The 17,728-nt window shown below is 49.2% G+C and overlaps 1 protein-coding gene across 4 annotated transcripts in view; it reads right to left on the bottom strand.

Annotated features, from left to right (window-relative positions):
* The window catches only part of IGDCC4 (immunoglobulin superfamily DCC subclass member 4), an 84,386-nt gene that overhangs the window by 42,378 nt on the left and 24,280 nt on the right, over positions 1 to 17,728 (bottom strand). For 3 of the 4 annotated variants that reach the window (XM_065688167.1, XM_065688168.1, XM_065688171.1), the window contains exons 2-3: positions 12,211 to 12,540; positions 4,897 to 5,038 (exon numbers count right to left, since the gene is read on the bottom strand). In XM_065688167.1, the coding sequence (XP_065544239.1) occupies positions 4,897 to 5,038; positions 12,211 to 12,540 (472 nt within the window). The remainder of the gene's footprint in view (positions 1 to 4,896; positions 5,039 to 12,210; positions 12,541 to 17,728) is intronic. The other variant, XM_065688169.1, reaches the window with a different exon arrangement.

Raw genomic sequence — 17,728 nt, 5'->3', positions numbered from 1 at the left:
AGCGAAATGGCTACATGGCTCTCAACATGAACACAATTCCTTGCTGCATTATACTGAACAAAGCAGATGATTAGCAATTAGCATAAAAGTAGGAGCTGGCTGTCAGCATCTCCATTTTCTGCCTGGATTCCTAGATGGCAGCCTCTTTATTCTTGAATGCAAGGCGCAAAGCCTACGTGATCCTATTTAATTATATATGAGATCCATTTTTAATTGCATGCCTTTATAAACAGAGCTGCCGAGCTTTGACAGGCAGCTCTGGGTTATCAGTCTTCATTATGAAGAGGACATATTCAAAGGCAATTGTTAAGGGGAGGGATAGCAGCTATTCCATGGAAACAGCACAAAGACAAGCTATAACCACCAACACAAGTCCTTCCATCCACAGAGATGTCAGGAAGTGAACCTGGTAAGTAAAACTGTGGTTCTTTGCAGCTGGAGAGCCACAAGCAAGGGTCAAAGAGCCAGGAGGACCTTAAGATATCACTCACCCTGTATTCAAGCCAGGGTCACCAACAGCACTCCTGCTCCTGCAAACATTTAGCCGCAATCTCCTATAGTGGAAAACCCTCCCCTGCCCTAAACTGCTTCAAACATCCCTGCTGCAAAAGTCTTAGGCTGAGGAAGTTGGGGCTGTTCAGCCTGGAGAAGAGAAGGCTGCGTGGGGACCTCAGAGCAGCCTTCCAGTACCTGAAGGGGGCCTATAGGGATGCTGGGGAGGGACTCTTCATCAGGGACTGTAGTGACAGGACAAGGGGTAACGGGTTCAAACTTAAACGGGAAGTTTAGATTGGATCTAAGGAGGAAATTCTTTCCTGTTAGGGTGCTGAGGCACTGGAATGGGCTGCCCAGGGAGGTTGTGAGTGCTCCATCCCTGGCAGTGTTCAAGGCCAGGTTGGACAGAGCCTTGGGTGTCACAGTTTAGTGTGAGGTGTCCCTGTCCATAGCACGGGGGTTGAAACTGGATGATCTTGAGGTCCTTTCCAACCCGAACTGTTCTACGATTCTATGGATCTATCCTGGGCCTCAACTGCTGCAGTCTGAGCTCATCACTTCTTGATAAAGAAACAGAAGAGCTGAGAGAGCTCCTCCAGTCACCACACTGGCACAATCACAGTCTGATTCTTGCACGCACACTTGCTGAAGCTTCCCATGTACCCAAGGGCAACTGCCCCACACCCCCAGAGCCATGCTGCTGCTACTTCCACAGGCTTTCCTCAGGCTCAAGCTCCAGAGGCCTCAGAGGAGGTGGCACACGGAAAGCCCTCATCAGGATGCCTCATCAGGACTCCGGAGAAAGACAACAAATATTTGCATCCTCTCAGCTCTGCGGAGGCAAAGCCTCCCACTGCGATAATATTTATTTTTGTCGTGCATCTGCTATTTGAGGCTGTAATTAATAGCAACACATTTCAAACACCAGGCAAGGCTTCTCCCAGCCACAAAAAGACACTCCAATTACGGATCACAGATTCACTGAGGCTGGGAAGGACCTCTGAGAAACGGCTGTGGTCTTCCCCCTCTCTGAGCAGGGGTGGTTAGACCAGGTTGCTCAGAACCATGTCCATGGAGAGGCTCAGCCAAGGCACCCTGCTTGTCTTCAGGGCAGAAACCAAGCCATCGTGTTCCTAAAGAGAGCAGGAGCTGGCGGCAAAGGGGAATGAGTGGGGAGACTGGATCAACACCTAAGCTCAAGATGGTCCCTTTGGCAAGGCTGGCAGTAGAGAGATCCACTTAATGCAATATGTCCTGTTGGGAAAGCATGAGAGAGGTGAGAATTGCTCTCCCAGGGAAGTAAGGAGGGAAGAAAGGCAGGATTTCTCTATCCACAATCTCTCCCAGCTGCTCACAAAGCCTCCAGCTCTTCAGGCTCCCAGGAGCCCTGAACTAGAAGCCTCCAGGCAGCCTGCAAGGGCATTTTGCTTCATCCCCAGGCTCTCTGCAGGGAAGCTGTTTGCCTGATGACTCAGAGGCAGGGGGCTGGAAATAGATGAGCTTTAAGGTCCCTTATAACCCAAGCCATTCTGTGACTCTAGGATTCTATGATTATCAGGGCAGAGCTCAAGAACTACAACCAAGCACTGCTGCTTTGTACCCAAACCCTGCAACCCTACAGCTCAGTGTGCTAGGCAGGGTGTATAGCAGAGACTATTCCAGCATTAACAGTTCGATTCCCTCTCTTACTTCCTCCCCAGTGAACTGCTGGCTCACCCTTCCTTCCTCACGGCCTTGTGAAGGCACACAAAATAAATCAAAGCGCCAGTCCTCAGGACACGTGAAGAACCAGCAGCTTTGTTGCAGACTCAACGTTTGCAAGGCCTTTTGCTCACAGCTCTAGAGCCTGTATGTGAATGTGAGCCACCTTAAGGCACTCCTGACACATGACAGAAGCAAACTCTCCACACTGATAAACCCCTCCCTTAGCCAAAATGTGGAAAAGATGCTGTGACTGCAGGCCGTGTGATCTGCAGGGTATGTGTTGATGTGCAGACCTCCGAAGACCTCCAGTTTCTAGCAAGTACTTGGCTCTAGAGAAAACAAACAGCAGTTTGGAGCCTGGTGTGAAACGCAGCCAGCACCTACAACAGAGAAGAGATCACGCCAAGAGATGTAGCACACACCCCAAAGCGACTGCAACCTAGAGAAATCCTGCAAGCCACCTCTCAGCAGCTGCTGCAGATTTAAAACCATGGGTTTAGAAGTGTTTCAGAGCCAGAACTGCAAAATACTCCTGTGCCTTACTCCCATGTGGAAGTCAGGACTCCAGCAGGGCAGGAAAGGTGTTCTGAAAACATCAATAAGCACTCCCCTACCCTTTGGGTTGTCTATTTTCTAAGCTTAGCCTTCAGCACCTTTGAGGTGGCACCATGCTAGAACCTGCACCCAAAGGCAAAGGCTGAAGACAGTGCCCAAAGGTAAGTTCAACACAAAAAGGGAAAAGAAAAAGAAAGAAGGAAAAGCAACGTAATTTTGCCATGATTATTCTATCCCTCTTAAAAGAGATCATAGACATTGATGTAGTAGCATTATCTCAAGGGTTTTACCTACAGCCCCAGAGCCTGATTTCGTACATACACCTAACCATGCTATCCTGGAATACGAAATCATCATCCTGATGCCTACCTAGCCAAATGATTGCATTTTCACAGGCTCATCAGAAGTGTGCACAGGAGGGAGTCCACAGTAATCAGGCTGGCCCAAGATCTGGTCCTCAGGCGTGATGCAGTAAGGATAACACAGAGCTCTGGTTGGCAGCCAACGTTTCCTGGAATTCACTTAATTCCTTCGAAAGCCGGCTATATTAAATCCAACAACAACAACTAGACAACAACAAAAAAAGCAAATCCTTCTGAAAAAAGCATATTAGCTAAAACATGATTTAAAAAGCAAGATCTGCAGCCAGAGATTATGCTCAGGCTTTTTACAAGGAAAACAATTTTCAGGCTGCCCATGTTGAAGGCAATCTCCGAGCAAGTAATTTCACAACATCCATCGAGCTGTCTCATTAAAAAGCCATTGCCCTATTTATGGCACACTTCCCTCTGCAATCCCTTCCTTTCTGTTTTTCCTCTCCTTTTTTTATTAATTAATTTTCTTCTCATTACAAAGCAACAGCCTCCTACAAACCTTTCGATGCTCCACTTCAGATTCCAGGATATAACCTTATAGAAACAGGCAGCGCTGCAGAATTATTCCTAAACTTTACCTCACCCCTCTTTTCTTGGCTTAATGTCCCTGGGAGGGAATCAGCTCCTTCTGCAGATGAGAAAATGAGTTTTTAAGAACTAAAGGACAATGCAGTCACTGATCCCCTGCAGGAGTGATGTCTACAAAGCAGCTAACAGCCCACTAATGGTTTATCATCTCATGCCTGTAACTGACTTTTACTAAGGAAAAGGTATCATGCTGCAGGTCTCTTTTCTCCCCCAAAAGAGAAAACTCAGGGTCTTTCACCAGATGACCTGTAAACATGGGAATAAAACAAATGGAAAGACCTCCCAGGTTCCTGAGCGCACGCAGTGCTCTGAAAGAATCATCAACCCTGAGAAAATCTGTGCAGGAAAAGTGAACAAAACAACTGAGTCTATTACCACAGCCAAAATGAATCAAAAACCACATCATGGAGCCCAGCTGGCTGTGCCCAGTACCCCCAGTGCTGTATCCCCCCAGTCAGCTGGAGAAGTATTCCTCAAACCAGGCCCCAAAGACTTCTACCTCACTCCACACAAAGGGACGAGCCAAAGGCACCCCATGCCATGGTCTGCTGTGCCCTGTTCCACACACACACAGGGCTTTGCAGGGTGCAGGTTCTGTGCCGTATGAACTGGCACCATTTGAAGTTTCTCTATTCACTTTTATGCTGCTGTCTGCCCTTCTGCAGACTCCTCTTGGTTTCCCTCCCACGCTCTGCAAGGGGAGTAAATGTAAACTGGGATAAAATTGTGCATCTTTGCATACAGACCTTCCAGGCCACTGCAGAACTGAGGCTCCAGTCTCTATTACTTCATTTAGCAGCCAATTTCTGGCCAATTTCATTTCCTTGAAACTATCTTTTCGTAGAATCATAGAATAGTTAGGGTTGGAAAGGACCTTAAGATCATCCAGTTCCAGCGCTTGTTCCATTATGGCAAAGGCTCCACCACAAGAGATCAGTAATAAAAAAGGGCTTGGTTGTCTCTTTTTTTCCTCCTTTCTTTTTTTTTATATCTTTTTTTGGCGGGTTAGATGTCAAGTTAATTTTATCAAGGTGTTTTATGGACCTGTTTGCATGAACATCTCCTCTTTCCTCACTGAATTATCAGGACAAAACCTGTTCTATCGTGTCTCCATTCTACCTTGCTCAGGTTTTGGTTTGCCCTTTTTCAAGCTGACCCACGTGAGCACTGAGGGAATCACCTGGGTTCTGCTGGAACAGCTTCATGGTCCTTCTCCCACGTGATGACCGGGGGGGGAAGTCCTTCGATGCGACACTCAAACCGGGCCATGCCATTTTCTTCCACTGTCTGTGACTCTGGCTGTTGGAAAAAGCGTGATAATGCTGGGGAAAGAAGAAGGAAAAGGAAGTTAATAACTCGGTGTTTCTGCTGAGCAACGTTAAGTTTGTGATGATGCCTGAGTTAAGAGAAAGGCCTCTCTCTCCTGAAGACAGCCTGAAATGTGACTCCTCACCTTCCTGTGCCCTACAGACCCTCAGCAGTCCTAACAACAGGAACTGAAAGGTTTCAATGTGCAAATTTGCTTCTTGCCTCATTTTCTCCTGTAGGGCAACAGTGTAAGAGAAAAGACAGGCAGTTTCAACAGCTACCTTCCCAAATTGCCTCCTCTTCTGTTCACTTGCTCCATTAGGGAAGGACATGTAGAATGAGAAAAAGAAGAAGGGAAATGCCACAACCCTGAGAGATCAGTTTCCTTTTGCCTTGTAGCATTCCTGCAGCCACAGGAAATTGAAACAAGGCAAAAGGAAGAACAAAGCCAGATGTCAAGTTACTTATACTGGGGGCAGTTGTTTTGTATAAGTAACAACCGCCCACAGGCTGGCAGTGCTGGGGACTAGGGAAGAGACCATAAGGGCTATGATCCTCCTTCCCCACAGTGAACAGCTTTGACTACAAAAACCAACTTCATCCTACTCAAGCAGATGAGATGCAGCCAAGGGGATGCAGGCACAGACACCTTGCTAAGATGGATTTCATATATGCTGGGCTCAGCTCTCCAAGGCTCCCCCAGCTTAAATGCCACTTTCTATGCTAGAGAGGCTGAATTTGCTTCGGAGACAAACACTAAGGTTTGCGATTGCTCTCGGACAGCACCCTTCCCATCCTTCATACACAGCATCTCATCTTCCTCCCTTCCATGCACACCGCAAACCCCAGCAGAGCAGGAGTCCTCCTCCTGGGGCTGCAGCATCTGTCCTATCACAGCATAACCTAAGGCATCTCAGTCACAGTGGAGCTCTGAATATGCATGCAGGCTCCTGGATGGGGGCAGAAAGCTTGTATTCTTCTCCACCAGACGAAGTGGCTTCTGCTTCCCACAGTCTCTGTTACACAGCCTTTGCTGTTAAACGTGCTCTGACACACAAATCCAGCCAGCAGTGCCATGAGACAAGAGCCAGAAATCCTGATCGTGGCACAATAAACATCAATCCCAGCCAGCAAACAGGCTTGACTGCACGGCCAAGCCCAGCACTGTGCTTATAAGGACCCCGAGTGACCTTCTGGTCCTCCCACCACCGCTTCCCAAGCACATCCATCACTGCTTTGGATTTTATAGGACTCCAAAAGTGACGCTTTCTTTGCACTGCACACACACACACTGTATTGAAGTGTCAGCTTGAGCAAGTATGCACGGCTCTGAAAATTAAATGCTTTTTCATGACCCATTGTAACCTCGCCTGGCATTAGTGGTTTTCTTTAATTCAAATGGTTATCACATGTTTAAAACAACTCATTGCTCTCCGCAGCAGCTACAGATCGAATTCTCCCACCAGCTGTCCACCAAGTCTCATTTTTCAATTCAATCCAATCCTAACGGCAATGAAAAATGTTTTCCTGGAAAAATTCAGAAAAGACATTAATATGGAAGGGCCCCAGTTCAGGCAACTGCTTCAGTACCTTCAAACGCGCTGCAGACCACTCGAACACAGAGTCATTTCTATAGATTACAAGATCTTTCAAGCTCATGTTAATAAAACTTGCTGAATCCAAGTGCTTAGAAGAGAATCCATCAAATGCCAGCACACGTCCAGGACAGCACCATCAAAACAACCTTTCCCTGGCAGCGGAAATCCTGAATGCTCTTTTCCTGTTATTCTCTTTTCATCCTGCAAGTGTAAATGAGAATACTCTGGCAGGCTCTGCAGGGTCACGTACCCGGAAAGGTCACGACAGGAGGCAAAATCCTTCTAAAAAGATGCAATCTGTAGCATGTGTTTCCTCTGCTTCATGTGTCACTTGTCTCTCTTCTCTTCATTATTAAATGGCACCACCTAAGCTGATACAACGAAGTCCCAAAGTTTAGAGCACCTTTAGAGCAGTCTCCAGAGAGGGGAGAACCGAAGCAGCACACGGTGGGCACTAACAGCAACCCCACCATCAGCAACAGCAGCAAAGGGGCCCCATAAATCCCAGTGGGCAGCTCCCCGCTCTCTTTTCTCTCCCTCAGAGCTCCATGCCTGGGTATTCTGTAGGTAGGTGCAGGCTGTTTAGAGACCAAGGCTTACCTGGGCACCTTTTGGCATGAAGTGCAAAGGCATAAAAAAGGGGACAGTGTCTCACTGGCTTCACCCCCATCCAGCCCTATCTGCCTGCTGGCTGGGCTCCAGAATGGCTCTTCAAAAGCAAAGAGCCAAGAAATGCCCCCGTGACAGATCTGTCATTAGGATGTGAAGCAGCGTGACTGACCAGCGACCCTGATGAGGGAGCTCAGCATCCCTTTCACTCCGAACAGAAGCAGCCAGGAATAGCCAGGCTTCCCCAGCAGAGCCAGCAAAGGCTGAGAGCTCAATGGGGGCTGAAGGCTCGACCCTGGCAATGCAGAGCAAACTGTGGTTTCTCTGTTAGTGCCTCCTCGTGATAACACTTGGGGTGGGATTCGGAGGCTGCTCAAGTCCAGGCAGGTGATGTCAGTTGCTCTTCCTTTATCCAACAACGCTGTAATCCTACCATAGGCCACCAGATTTTGTTCTCAGAAAGAAACATCAAAACATGGTAAGAATGGCATAAAGGCTTCTTTGATGCAGAACTGAACAAGAACCCCGGATCTCAGCACTGGCAAGGTCAGGCAGAGACAGACTTGCTGGCCAGGCTCATCGGTGCTCCAAAAGCATCCTCTGCAGCAGGTTGAGGCTGAGATCACAGCATGCTGTGATCCCCTTGTGTTCCTCCTCTCTCAGCACCTGCAGCATGACCCAGCCTAGGCTCAGAGCTGAGCTGCAAACAGCAGAGGAAAGAAGAGAATCAGCCAGAGCAAGGCAAGCCTGTTGTGGAAGGAGAGGATGGGAAAGCAGGTCCTGCTACTCTGACCCACTGCACAGACACGCAGGTGGGTCACAGTGAGCATAAGGCAGGGTCCAACACTCTGCTCACCCCAGGGCCACAGGGATCCTTAGCAGGGGCTGTTCTCCTCCCAGACACATGTTCTGATAGAAGGGAACAGTGCAGAAGTGCTGCAAAGGGAGAGGTTTTCATGTAAGGAAGCAGGGGAAAAAGATGCTTGAAGGCAAAACGGAAACAAAGAAGACAGATACATACTCCACATGATTATCAACTTCTCAGCTAGGGTTTAGCTTGCAAAGCCAATCCCAAGCCACAGAACACCTCCCAGCCCTGTTGCACTGATTATCCTGAACACCTTAATAGGCCACTCGGTAAAAATTACTCACTGCAGGTGAGAAGGTGAAGAGCATTACAGCAAATTGCCTTCAGCAACATGCCAAAGCCCCAGGCTCTGTGCCTTCAGGAATGGAGCATGCAGCTCCCTCCCCACAGACACGTTAAACCCAGCTGGACCTAAGCTGTGTGTGCCAAGGCTTTTAGTTGGGAGCCCAGGGGTGGCTGCAGCATGGTGGAACACATCACCCTCCCCCTCTCCCAGCACACTGATCCGTACAGGAGGCCGTGAGCTTGGAAAGGCTGCCAGCCAGCAACACTACACCCCAGGCAGAAAATGCAGTCTATGCAAGGAATTCAGCCTTCTGCAATGGGCTTGCTGCTCTCTCCCACAGCGCTTTGCCCCCAGAGCCCACGTGCTCATCCTCTTTGTACGTCTTGTAATTACTGGTAGGTTATTTCTAAGATGAGGGCAACATCATCCCCACTGAGATTCCGTACCCTGCTGGCACCATCCGTGTCTGAACATCACACCTCTGAACAGGTCATGGGGTTGAAGGGAAACACACAGAAAGTCATGGGAGCAATTTCCCACAGCGCGGTGGAGGCAGAGCCAGAGCAGTGCTGGGCCTGCAGGGCCGTACGGCAGCACAGCACCAGTGCTGCCCAGCTAATCCATGCAGCACTTGCTCGTGCCCCCTCAGGGATGCCAGTTCCCCACCTCCTCAAAACAGCATCTGAACATCCCATCTGTGGATGGTCCAGAGCCTTCATCTGCCAGAAGTTCTCCTGCCCAGCCTGGTTCTGCCTGCAATCACTGGCCCTCACTCATCTCTGCATCTAATCCACAAAATAGCACGAAATCCATAAAACAAATCCAGTGTGTCCTTCCTCAAATCCCAGACACACTGATGGTCATGGAGAAGAGATGTTCTCCTTGTGGAGAGTGGATCACGAGAGCCCGTGTGCACTGATTCCTGCTGTGGCCTGTCCCTGCAGGAGCAGAACACACCAAGGCTCTCCTGTACTCGTTGCCAGCAGCCACGCAAGGCAGCCCCGTTCCCTCCAGGCACAGCAAACGTCTTCATCTGACAGTCACAATTACTGTAATTTTCTAGAACCTCCCTCGCACAAAATGTTTAAGCTAAATTAACAGCTTTAACAAATCCTCACAAATGTAGTTATTAACAGGTAGAAAGCTACACCTTCCACAACTCAAATAACGCCCCTGGTATTTGCACATGCGAGCACACAGGGCTCGGAGAAACCCACAAACCTAATTCAGCAGCCGCTCACTTAACAGCTCACACCAAGCACCAGCACAGGGTCGCTCCTCACTTGCCACAGCCACCACTGGCATGAGCTATGGATGGTTTGCCATGGCACCTTCTTCTCCCCCCACCCCGGGGTCTTCCTTGGTTGCTGGGGAGTGCTGGATGAGAGCCACGTGTTTATCCAGCAAAACATGAAGCTGAAGACCGGGGTCACGCTGGAAGGGGAAGGATGGAAGTCATCAGTGCCACAGCCTGCACACACTGTGCAGCCCCCATCACTCCAGCCTGTCTGCTCCAAACAGCTTCTCCCAGCATCTAGGCTCGCTGCTGCGTGGTGCATCCCCCCCCTCCACTAGGGAGCCAGCAGCCCATAGAAAGAGGTGCTAGAGCTGCTCTCCAGGCTGTCAGGGGGCAGAAGCAGACTCCCACAAACCTGAAACACAGCAGATGACACTAACAGCACAGAAGCAGTGCTGAGAAAGGCAGGAAATATGGGAAACCCCCCGCATGCACCAGCAAACAAGACAGGGACTCAGCATGGCATGAGGAAGGAATTTATGCTCGCCATCACCTTTCCTTAAGAAAAGCAGTGCAGGACTCGTCCACATCGCCCAGCAGCAGCTTTAGCACCAACTGCAAAGCGAGTGGGCTGGGCTCTCAGCTGCCCTGCCACAGCATCCTGGTGACACCAAGTACTGTGCTTATATGGGGCAAGTAAGTCATGAATCAATCACGGTATAAAAAGCCCCAGGAGGTGACTTGGTAGTCCAAATACCCAGCATTCCTACTTGTCATTGCACACAATGCCCCACATCCCTAAATGGGATCCCCAGCCCAGAGAAGGAAACACGCTGGAGGTCAGAAGCAGGAGCTGATGGCAAGGATAACATATCCCACCTGCTGAACAGGTTTTCTTCCATCACCCCCAGTTCAGCAGTGCCCAGGGCAATCAGCACAAAGAGTGACTCCAGTAAACAGCTTTGGATACTGTATTCAGCAGCAGGAGGAAAAAAAACCCAGGCCTTTCCAATCCTCATTTGCAGCAGCTGAATGCTAATGCAGCGAGTGCTCCTGCCCAGCCCACAGAACAAATCGAAGTGAGATGCATTTCATTAATCAATTCCCTTGCTGCTCTCCATTCAGAAATGAGTGTGCTGTGTGCGGTGCATGCATGTGCCACAGAAGCGGCACTTTAACTGTGCTGATGGTAATAAAAGGAGACATATGAGAAGCACAAGGAGAGAGTTCACCTGAAATGGTGAATACGGTGCAAACTCTAACACAAGTCACCCCTAAAAGGGAATATATCCTAATTCAGGGTGGCTGGGACTGGGGATAGAGCAGCCAAATAAATCCTCCTGGATTAATGACACCTTTTCTACTTCAGGTCTCCCATCTCCCCAAAATTATCTGTGTTCAGGATCCCCAACTCCATCTTCACAGCCCTCAGGGGCCCCTTCAAGGAATGAAATCCTGGAACCAGCTATTTACCTGGCACTACAAACCACTGAAAGGAGGGAACAGGAGGGATGGGTGACCAGCAGTCTGTGGGTGCTGCATGTTAAACACGATCTGGCAAAAGCTGTCATCAGGAGTGCTGGTTTCTATAGCACAGTGCTCACAGACTGAAACACACACTTGGCCGAACATGGACCTGCCTGGGGTACCAGAGGCTAAACACATCACAGTGTAAAGTGTGTGTTAGGGCATCCACTCTGCATCTTCACTGCCACAGCTCTGAGCAAGTACAAAAGCACCTCATCAACATTTCCATAAGTCACTCTACTAGACAGAAGTGTTACTGTATTTGCATGATTTACTAACCTCACCTGTTTGGTAGGTGAAGGAATCATGTATTGGCACTCTCACACTTAAAATAGCTCCAGGAGCCATTCCTGGGTACAAAGGAATTTTATCCTTGAAGGCTGCACAGTTCAGATCTTGAAGTGTTGTTCTCAGAGATCAAAATGAGGAGAGCCTGAATAGCCCTTTCTTTCATCTCTTCCATTATAAAGAGATATTGACCTCACAAGACAGTCCTGACAGACTCTTTGTCATGGAGACAGCTGTCTGTCTCAACTGTCCCAGCCTCCACCCTGCTCTTCACCATCTGGTGTTTCCTTGGGAGTCCAGAGGTCGGCACCACGCTGATACAGGGTACATCCTGCCTGCTGGGAAACCCAGTGGCACCTACTGCATTCACCAGCCACAGGGGGAGCTATGGCTGCTTGGGTCTGCCCTGGTCTCAGCCCTCCTTGCTCAGCATCAAACTCCCCAAACCCTCCCCAAGCTGTGCTGACTGTTCACCAGGGAACCCAGAAGAGAGCCAGGGTGACCTGCAGGCAGCTGAGTTGATGTGCATGGCTAAAGCCAGTCCTTCCAGCTGTCCCCACACAAGTAATGCGGGTGCATTCCTGCACACACCATCCAGAGGTACCTGAATGCAGAAAAAAGGCAATGGGTACTTTCTCCCAACCACCTCCCCATCACCAAGCCCCTCAGCATCAGATGGTGCTCACTTTATCTCAGACTCTATGGGAGGCAGATGGTCTATACAGATACCAGGAGGGGTAAAAAGAAAAGCAACAAAAAACCCCAGCACTTACTTGAAAATTTGACTGCAGCCGTTTGGCTCGTGACAGCCCCGAGGGAGCTGTGAGACACACAGGAGTAATTACCCTCAACACCAGTCTTCTCGAGGTATTTACTGTCCTTCGCCGCACCCTGGGATGAAATGAAGAGTGATCCATTTGGAAGCACGTGCAGATGTTCCTGCTCCACTAATGGAAACCCATTCTTCTTCCATGTGACATTGATCACCTGCTCTGCAGGGGCCAGGTTACAGTCCAAAACCACGACTTGGTTCGGCTCCAGTATCACCTTTGCAGGACCAGCGCTACAGCTCAACTCCAGAGAATCCCCTTCCAACAGCCTCCCTGCAAAGACAAGACAGTGTTACAGTACAGGTCGCTTTCCTTGATTAATCACATCCCAGTTTACCATTTTACAGTGAGGGAAGCATGGTTCTCCAGGAGTACAGATGGAGATAACCGGTGTAATTCAGCCCAGCTAGGTGACCAGCACCTCCCATGACTTGTGGATTTCATTCTCCATCATACATCCCTAGGTGTGCACAAAGCACACCATTTCTGCCACCTCGCACTGGGCCCAGCAGCTGCCCTTTCTGTCCACACTTGCTTCTTCCAGGCTGGACTGAAGCAGAGAACAACCAGAAAAAGGTGAAATGATGGCAACCATAAGAGCAAGCACAGAAGATGCAGTAAAGGCCCCGATGTGCCACAGCTGCTTATGACAAGTGAGGGCTGCTGCTCAGCTGTCTGAATACCAGAGCCTCCTCCAAGGCTGACCAACACCCACAAGGCAACTCACTTGGTACCCCAATACCAATGATCACAATTTGGTTGCAGTAGTTCCTCCTGAGGGGAAGTAAGAGCTCAAACCCAGCTGGGAACCTAGAAAGACAGCATCTCCCAATGTTCATGAACTGGGAAACCGATTTCAAAGGAAAAAACGAAAGAATGGCTAAAAACACGACCTGCTGTCTCTGAGTGTTTTATCCCAAATAAGTGAATCCAGAATGAGAACGGATGATGCATTTTCCCCACTAGAAAAGGATATTCCAGCTGCAAGCAGACGGTACCCACAACATGCCCCTAAGCAACCCGCCTGCTGCAGCGGGAGGCCAGAGCAGTGGCCAGCAGCAAGCTGAGCTGAGCAGGTCTTGGTCTGGCTGATCTCCAAAGCCACGTACTCGAGGGGAGCTCCACCTCTGAAACAATGCTCAGCATTTCCTAACAGAATATTGCCATTAATAAAATGCATTTGCCGTTAGAGTTCTCCAGAGACACTAAGTCAATGTTAGCTGGCAGCGCTGCTTCCACACACCAGCAATTTCAATCTCTGCTGCGCTCAAACCATCACCATCCACTCTTTTTATGGCTCTGCTCCAAATTATTTTGTCATTGCTCCAATCAGAAATGTTTCCTGCCTCTATAACAAGTTTATCAACACTGGATATGAACCACATGGCTCCCTGCCCGTCTCCTATCGCAGAAAGCTACAGATTAATTTTATAGGAATTCAAACACCCTATTAAACCTGCTACTACCTACTGCTGATAAAAGGGCTGCATGTGAAGGAGCGTGTGTTAAGCATGCAATTAGGGGCAATGACACGCAAAATTACACATGCGGAGAGATGGAATCTTTCCAAGGCATGTGCTGGAAACCGCAGGTGCCCCTGAAAGAAGGACCTAAAGGACTGAACCCTGTCCACATGTGGGCCGGTTCTGTGCTCATTCCAAGGATGGAAACTTGTGAGGTTTGCTGTCATTGCTGGTTTGCAGAACAACCACCTAGAGCTTGATGTTGGCCACCTATGTCCTTCAGTGATGAGGAGGCTATACAAGAATCCTACTCATCTGCTGCCTGTTGATTGCCAGCCTTTATGGGACAGAACAGCCCCTGGCCCAAGTCATCTTCATTAGGACATCCAGGGGACAATCTCCCAGTTCCCAAAGCCAACCCCTGGCAGGATGCAGACCTGCATTTCACACTATGCTAATGCAACAGCACCAAATACATGTGTGGAAGGTGACATGGCCAAACACAGGAGAGGGTTCAAAGACTGAGGCTGGGGTAAGGACAGGAGGCTCACTCAGTGCTGGAGCCACAGGGCTGCTGTGAGAACCCCCATCCACAGAGGAGCAGCAACCCAGACACTTCTCTGAAGGACCTACCCATAGCAGCTGCTCCTGGCAGCATGTCACACAGGGCTTAGTCAGCCTGTGTGTGAACACCACCTCCAGGAGGTAGGGCTCTGAAGGCAAAGGCATGTGATGCAGAGCTTACTTCCAAAGATGCTGAAACTTTGTTTGCTAGAGTCTTAATCCTTTGCTTTTCCTTAAACTTGTTGTCTTTAGAAGCATAAGCAGAGACTGAGGAGACAAGGAATTCACTCAGGTCACAGATGAGTTCCCATAGCCAATGGCTCCAGCTTTCTCTTTGCATCTTTCCCCTTGACTCCTCCTTTACACATCCCTCTCAGCAGTGACACATCTCAGACAGTACCTGTGCAGCACCAGCATTATGGGCACCAATGTGCCTGCACCTACACTTACCCTGTTTCAATGCTGACCCTCCCACAGCAGGGCTGGGTGGGCAAGGCTATGGGGAATCTGCTGGCTCTGCATGCTGAGCATCCCACGTTGCCCTCTGCCACCACAGCATGGCTTCATCTTCTCCGTATGCTCCTGCTCTGCAGCAGCCACTCCTGTTCCTCGCTTGGGGAATCAGCCCATATAACTGTCCTATTTTCTATTTTCTTCAGACAGCAATGAAAATGCCATTTTGCTGAAAATACTCCTCCTCCTCTTGAAAAGGTGAAGCGCGAGGGGCCAGCTGGCTGGCTCAGGCAGCCAGGAATAGAGCAGGGATCTGCAGTGCAGCTTCCCACGCCAGCACAGGTTGCTGAGAAGCAATTATCAGCCTTCCAAACTTCAATCCCTTAAAAATCAACTCAACCAATTCCAGCAGGGTAAGAACAGGCAGCTCCAGACTTCGCATCACAGCAGAAGTATTTGGGTTTTAAAAACATGTGATGATGTTTCTGTATCCCTAAATATCACTCTAAAGTCAAAACCTACCTGGATCTAAGCTTCTGCTTGGTACGCGAGAGGAAAAAGGGTTGGTTATACAACACAGCGCTGGACTGCAGAACTCACCCACACCAAACCAAACAGCCTGGTTCAGGTCAGTCTCTGCTATACCAAGAGAGAAGAAATGACTGTTGGAAAGAAATGCATTTGAAGCCTGGACCTCACAGGCCAAGCAGCACCCTCAGCAAGGAACATACTAACACCAGGAGCAAAGGATCCTCCAGCAACCAGCGTGGTCCATTTCCATCATCAATGCTTGGTGCACTTGCTGAGCTGGTCGTGCCAGTACCATCTCCCTGGCTATTGACAGGAGGAGACTGCCTTCTTTCATGCCTTCACACCAATAAAGACAATTGCACAACATCTATAAAGAGCAAATTCCTCTGTCCTGGGAACCTGTTCCAACCACACAATCCACCCAGTAATGGCAGAAACCACTTACAAGCAACCAGCCTCCAGGGTATCAGTATGTTTCTACCTACCAGAGTCTACTGCATCACCAAGCAACGAAGGCTCCACGCAATGGTGAGAGCTCGTGACCATACTCAAACCACCGCTCTTTATTCTAGGAGCACCAGAAATGTTTCTAGACCCAAGAAGCTACATAAAAACCCAGATGTACTCACAACCCTCAGGGCTCAAACTGAGCACCTGCCAGAAGCCCATGGCAAGGTCAAAAGTATGTGACAACCCATCACTTAGTGCAGCTTGGGAAGGCTTCCAGCTGGACAGATGAAGCCCCCAAGCAACATCAGGCTGCTTGACCTGCCCCAAATCATCCAGCTCCTTCCTGCCCTTTTGGCCCCAAAATACTGCAGGCTCTCGTGGATGGGCCATTTGCACAAACAGAGGTTGGAGCAGCAGGGCTGAGGACCCGAACTTGGCATTGCCAAGAGCCCCACTACAATTCCTGTCCTAAGATGTTCAAAGAACTGTATAAACAGTGCCTGATTAAGGAAAAAATACCTTCTAGGCTCTCGAAACGTAGGAGGAGGTCTGGTTCAAAACACGGCACTAAATTAGCAAGCCTGACAATGAGATAAAAGCCCCTTCAAGGGAAAGGATCAGAAGAGAGTAAAATTAGTCCAAGTGAGATCAAAGACAAAGGAAATCAGGAATGTTAAGTGCTTACAGAAGCTGCTGACTACTCCCAACCTCCATCCTTCACCATAGTGACAGGAACGGATACAACCCTGTTTAAACACACAGCACACGCTCGGCAGCCTCCTCTTCACCTTCACCCTCTTACCTGCCGGAGGTAATGCTGTGATGAATGCAGTGAAGACTACGCAGAACAGCCACTGCCTCAGACAGCAAATACAGGACTCCAACAGACATCGATGACAACATGAAGATAGGCTTCAAGTCAGAAGCCAGACTGCCTTTTCATGTATCATTTCAAGGCAGGTTTCAGCTCCAGACCTGTACTTTGGAGCCAAAGGGCTTTTTGCCTTTGCCTCCTCCTAAATGTAGTTTCAGTCATGAAAGCTCCGCAGAACCGTAAGTTTTCAGCTCATGGGTAGCTAAATTAAAGCCAAGGAACCCTGTGCAGTGGTGCCCTACAGACAGCAACACCACATACACATTCAAAGCAGGCTTTTACATCACAGCACACACTGCCTGCCTACCACTCATTCAGAGACAACCCAACACAACTGAGGACATCTCAAGGTACTTCTCTGGGTGAAAAGGGGACAAAAGCAGTGTGGTGAGTTGTGAGAAGAGAGGAACTGCATGACCCATGTCCATCCAGTCCTGGGTAACAGCAGAATTCACACCAAACCCCACTAAGCCCAGCAAAGTGCTGAGCTACTCCAAGGTGGACATCACTGGCTTTGAGATTGTAAATGTGCAAATACACACTTTACATGTAGTTCTATACCACACACACATGCAGTCACACACACAGAGTTCTGGGGGAATGCAGATGTATTCCAATGTACAGCATGCCCCGAAATGGTGGGTCTTTGATGCAGCAAGTTAAAAGCATTTTGTTTCCATGAACATTGCATTTTCTGACCCAGGCTCTGCAGGGTTTCTTTACTCTCTCCTGGGTTGTTAATCCCTAGGCTACATGACACACAAAAACAGCCCAGGAGAAGAATGTTCTCCTCCTCCCATCTATTTCCTCACTTCCATCAGCCATCCATCCACCTCCAGTGGCCAGGCACAGTGAACAGTCTCTTGTTGAGTGGCATAAAATCCTAGGGCGATTCAGATGAACAAAGGCTGCCTTGTGCCCTCACGGGAGCACAGCCCCTGCCAGCGGTGGGCTTCATTCCACATCCAAGCAGGCATCTGAAAAGCCACATTAAACCAGCCAACATCTCCCTTCCCAAACCACCCATCTCAATACACAGCCAAAAATACCTTCTATCATCTCCTCTCCTTGACACCAAAAGGAGGCAGGAAAAGCCCAACTTACCACTGAGCAAAGGGGAAAAAGA

This window comes from Lathamus discolor, chromosome 8, assembly GCF_037157495.1.
Source record: "Lathamus discolor isolate bLatDis1 chromosome 8, bLatDis1.hap1, whole genome shotgun sequence".
In the NCBI taxonomy this organism is placed as follows: domain Eukaryota; kingdom Metazoa; phylum Chordata; class Aves; order Psittaciformes; family Psittacidae; genus Lathamus; species Lathamus discolor.
The sequence above is the reverse complement of the archived record's forward strand: the minus strand, read 5'-3'. Positions and strand labels throughout refer to the sequence as shown.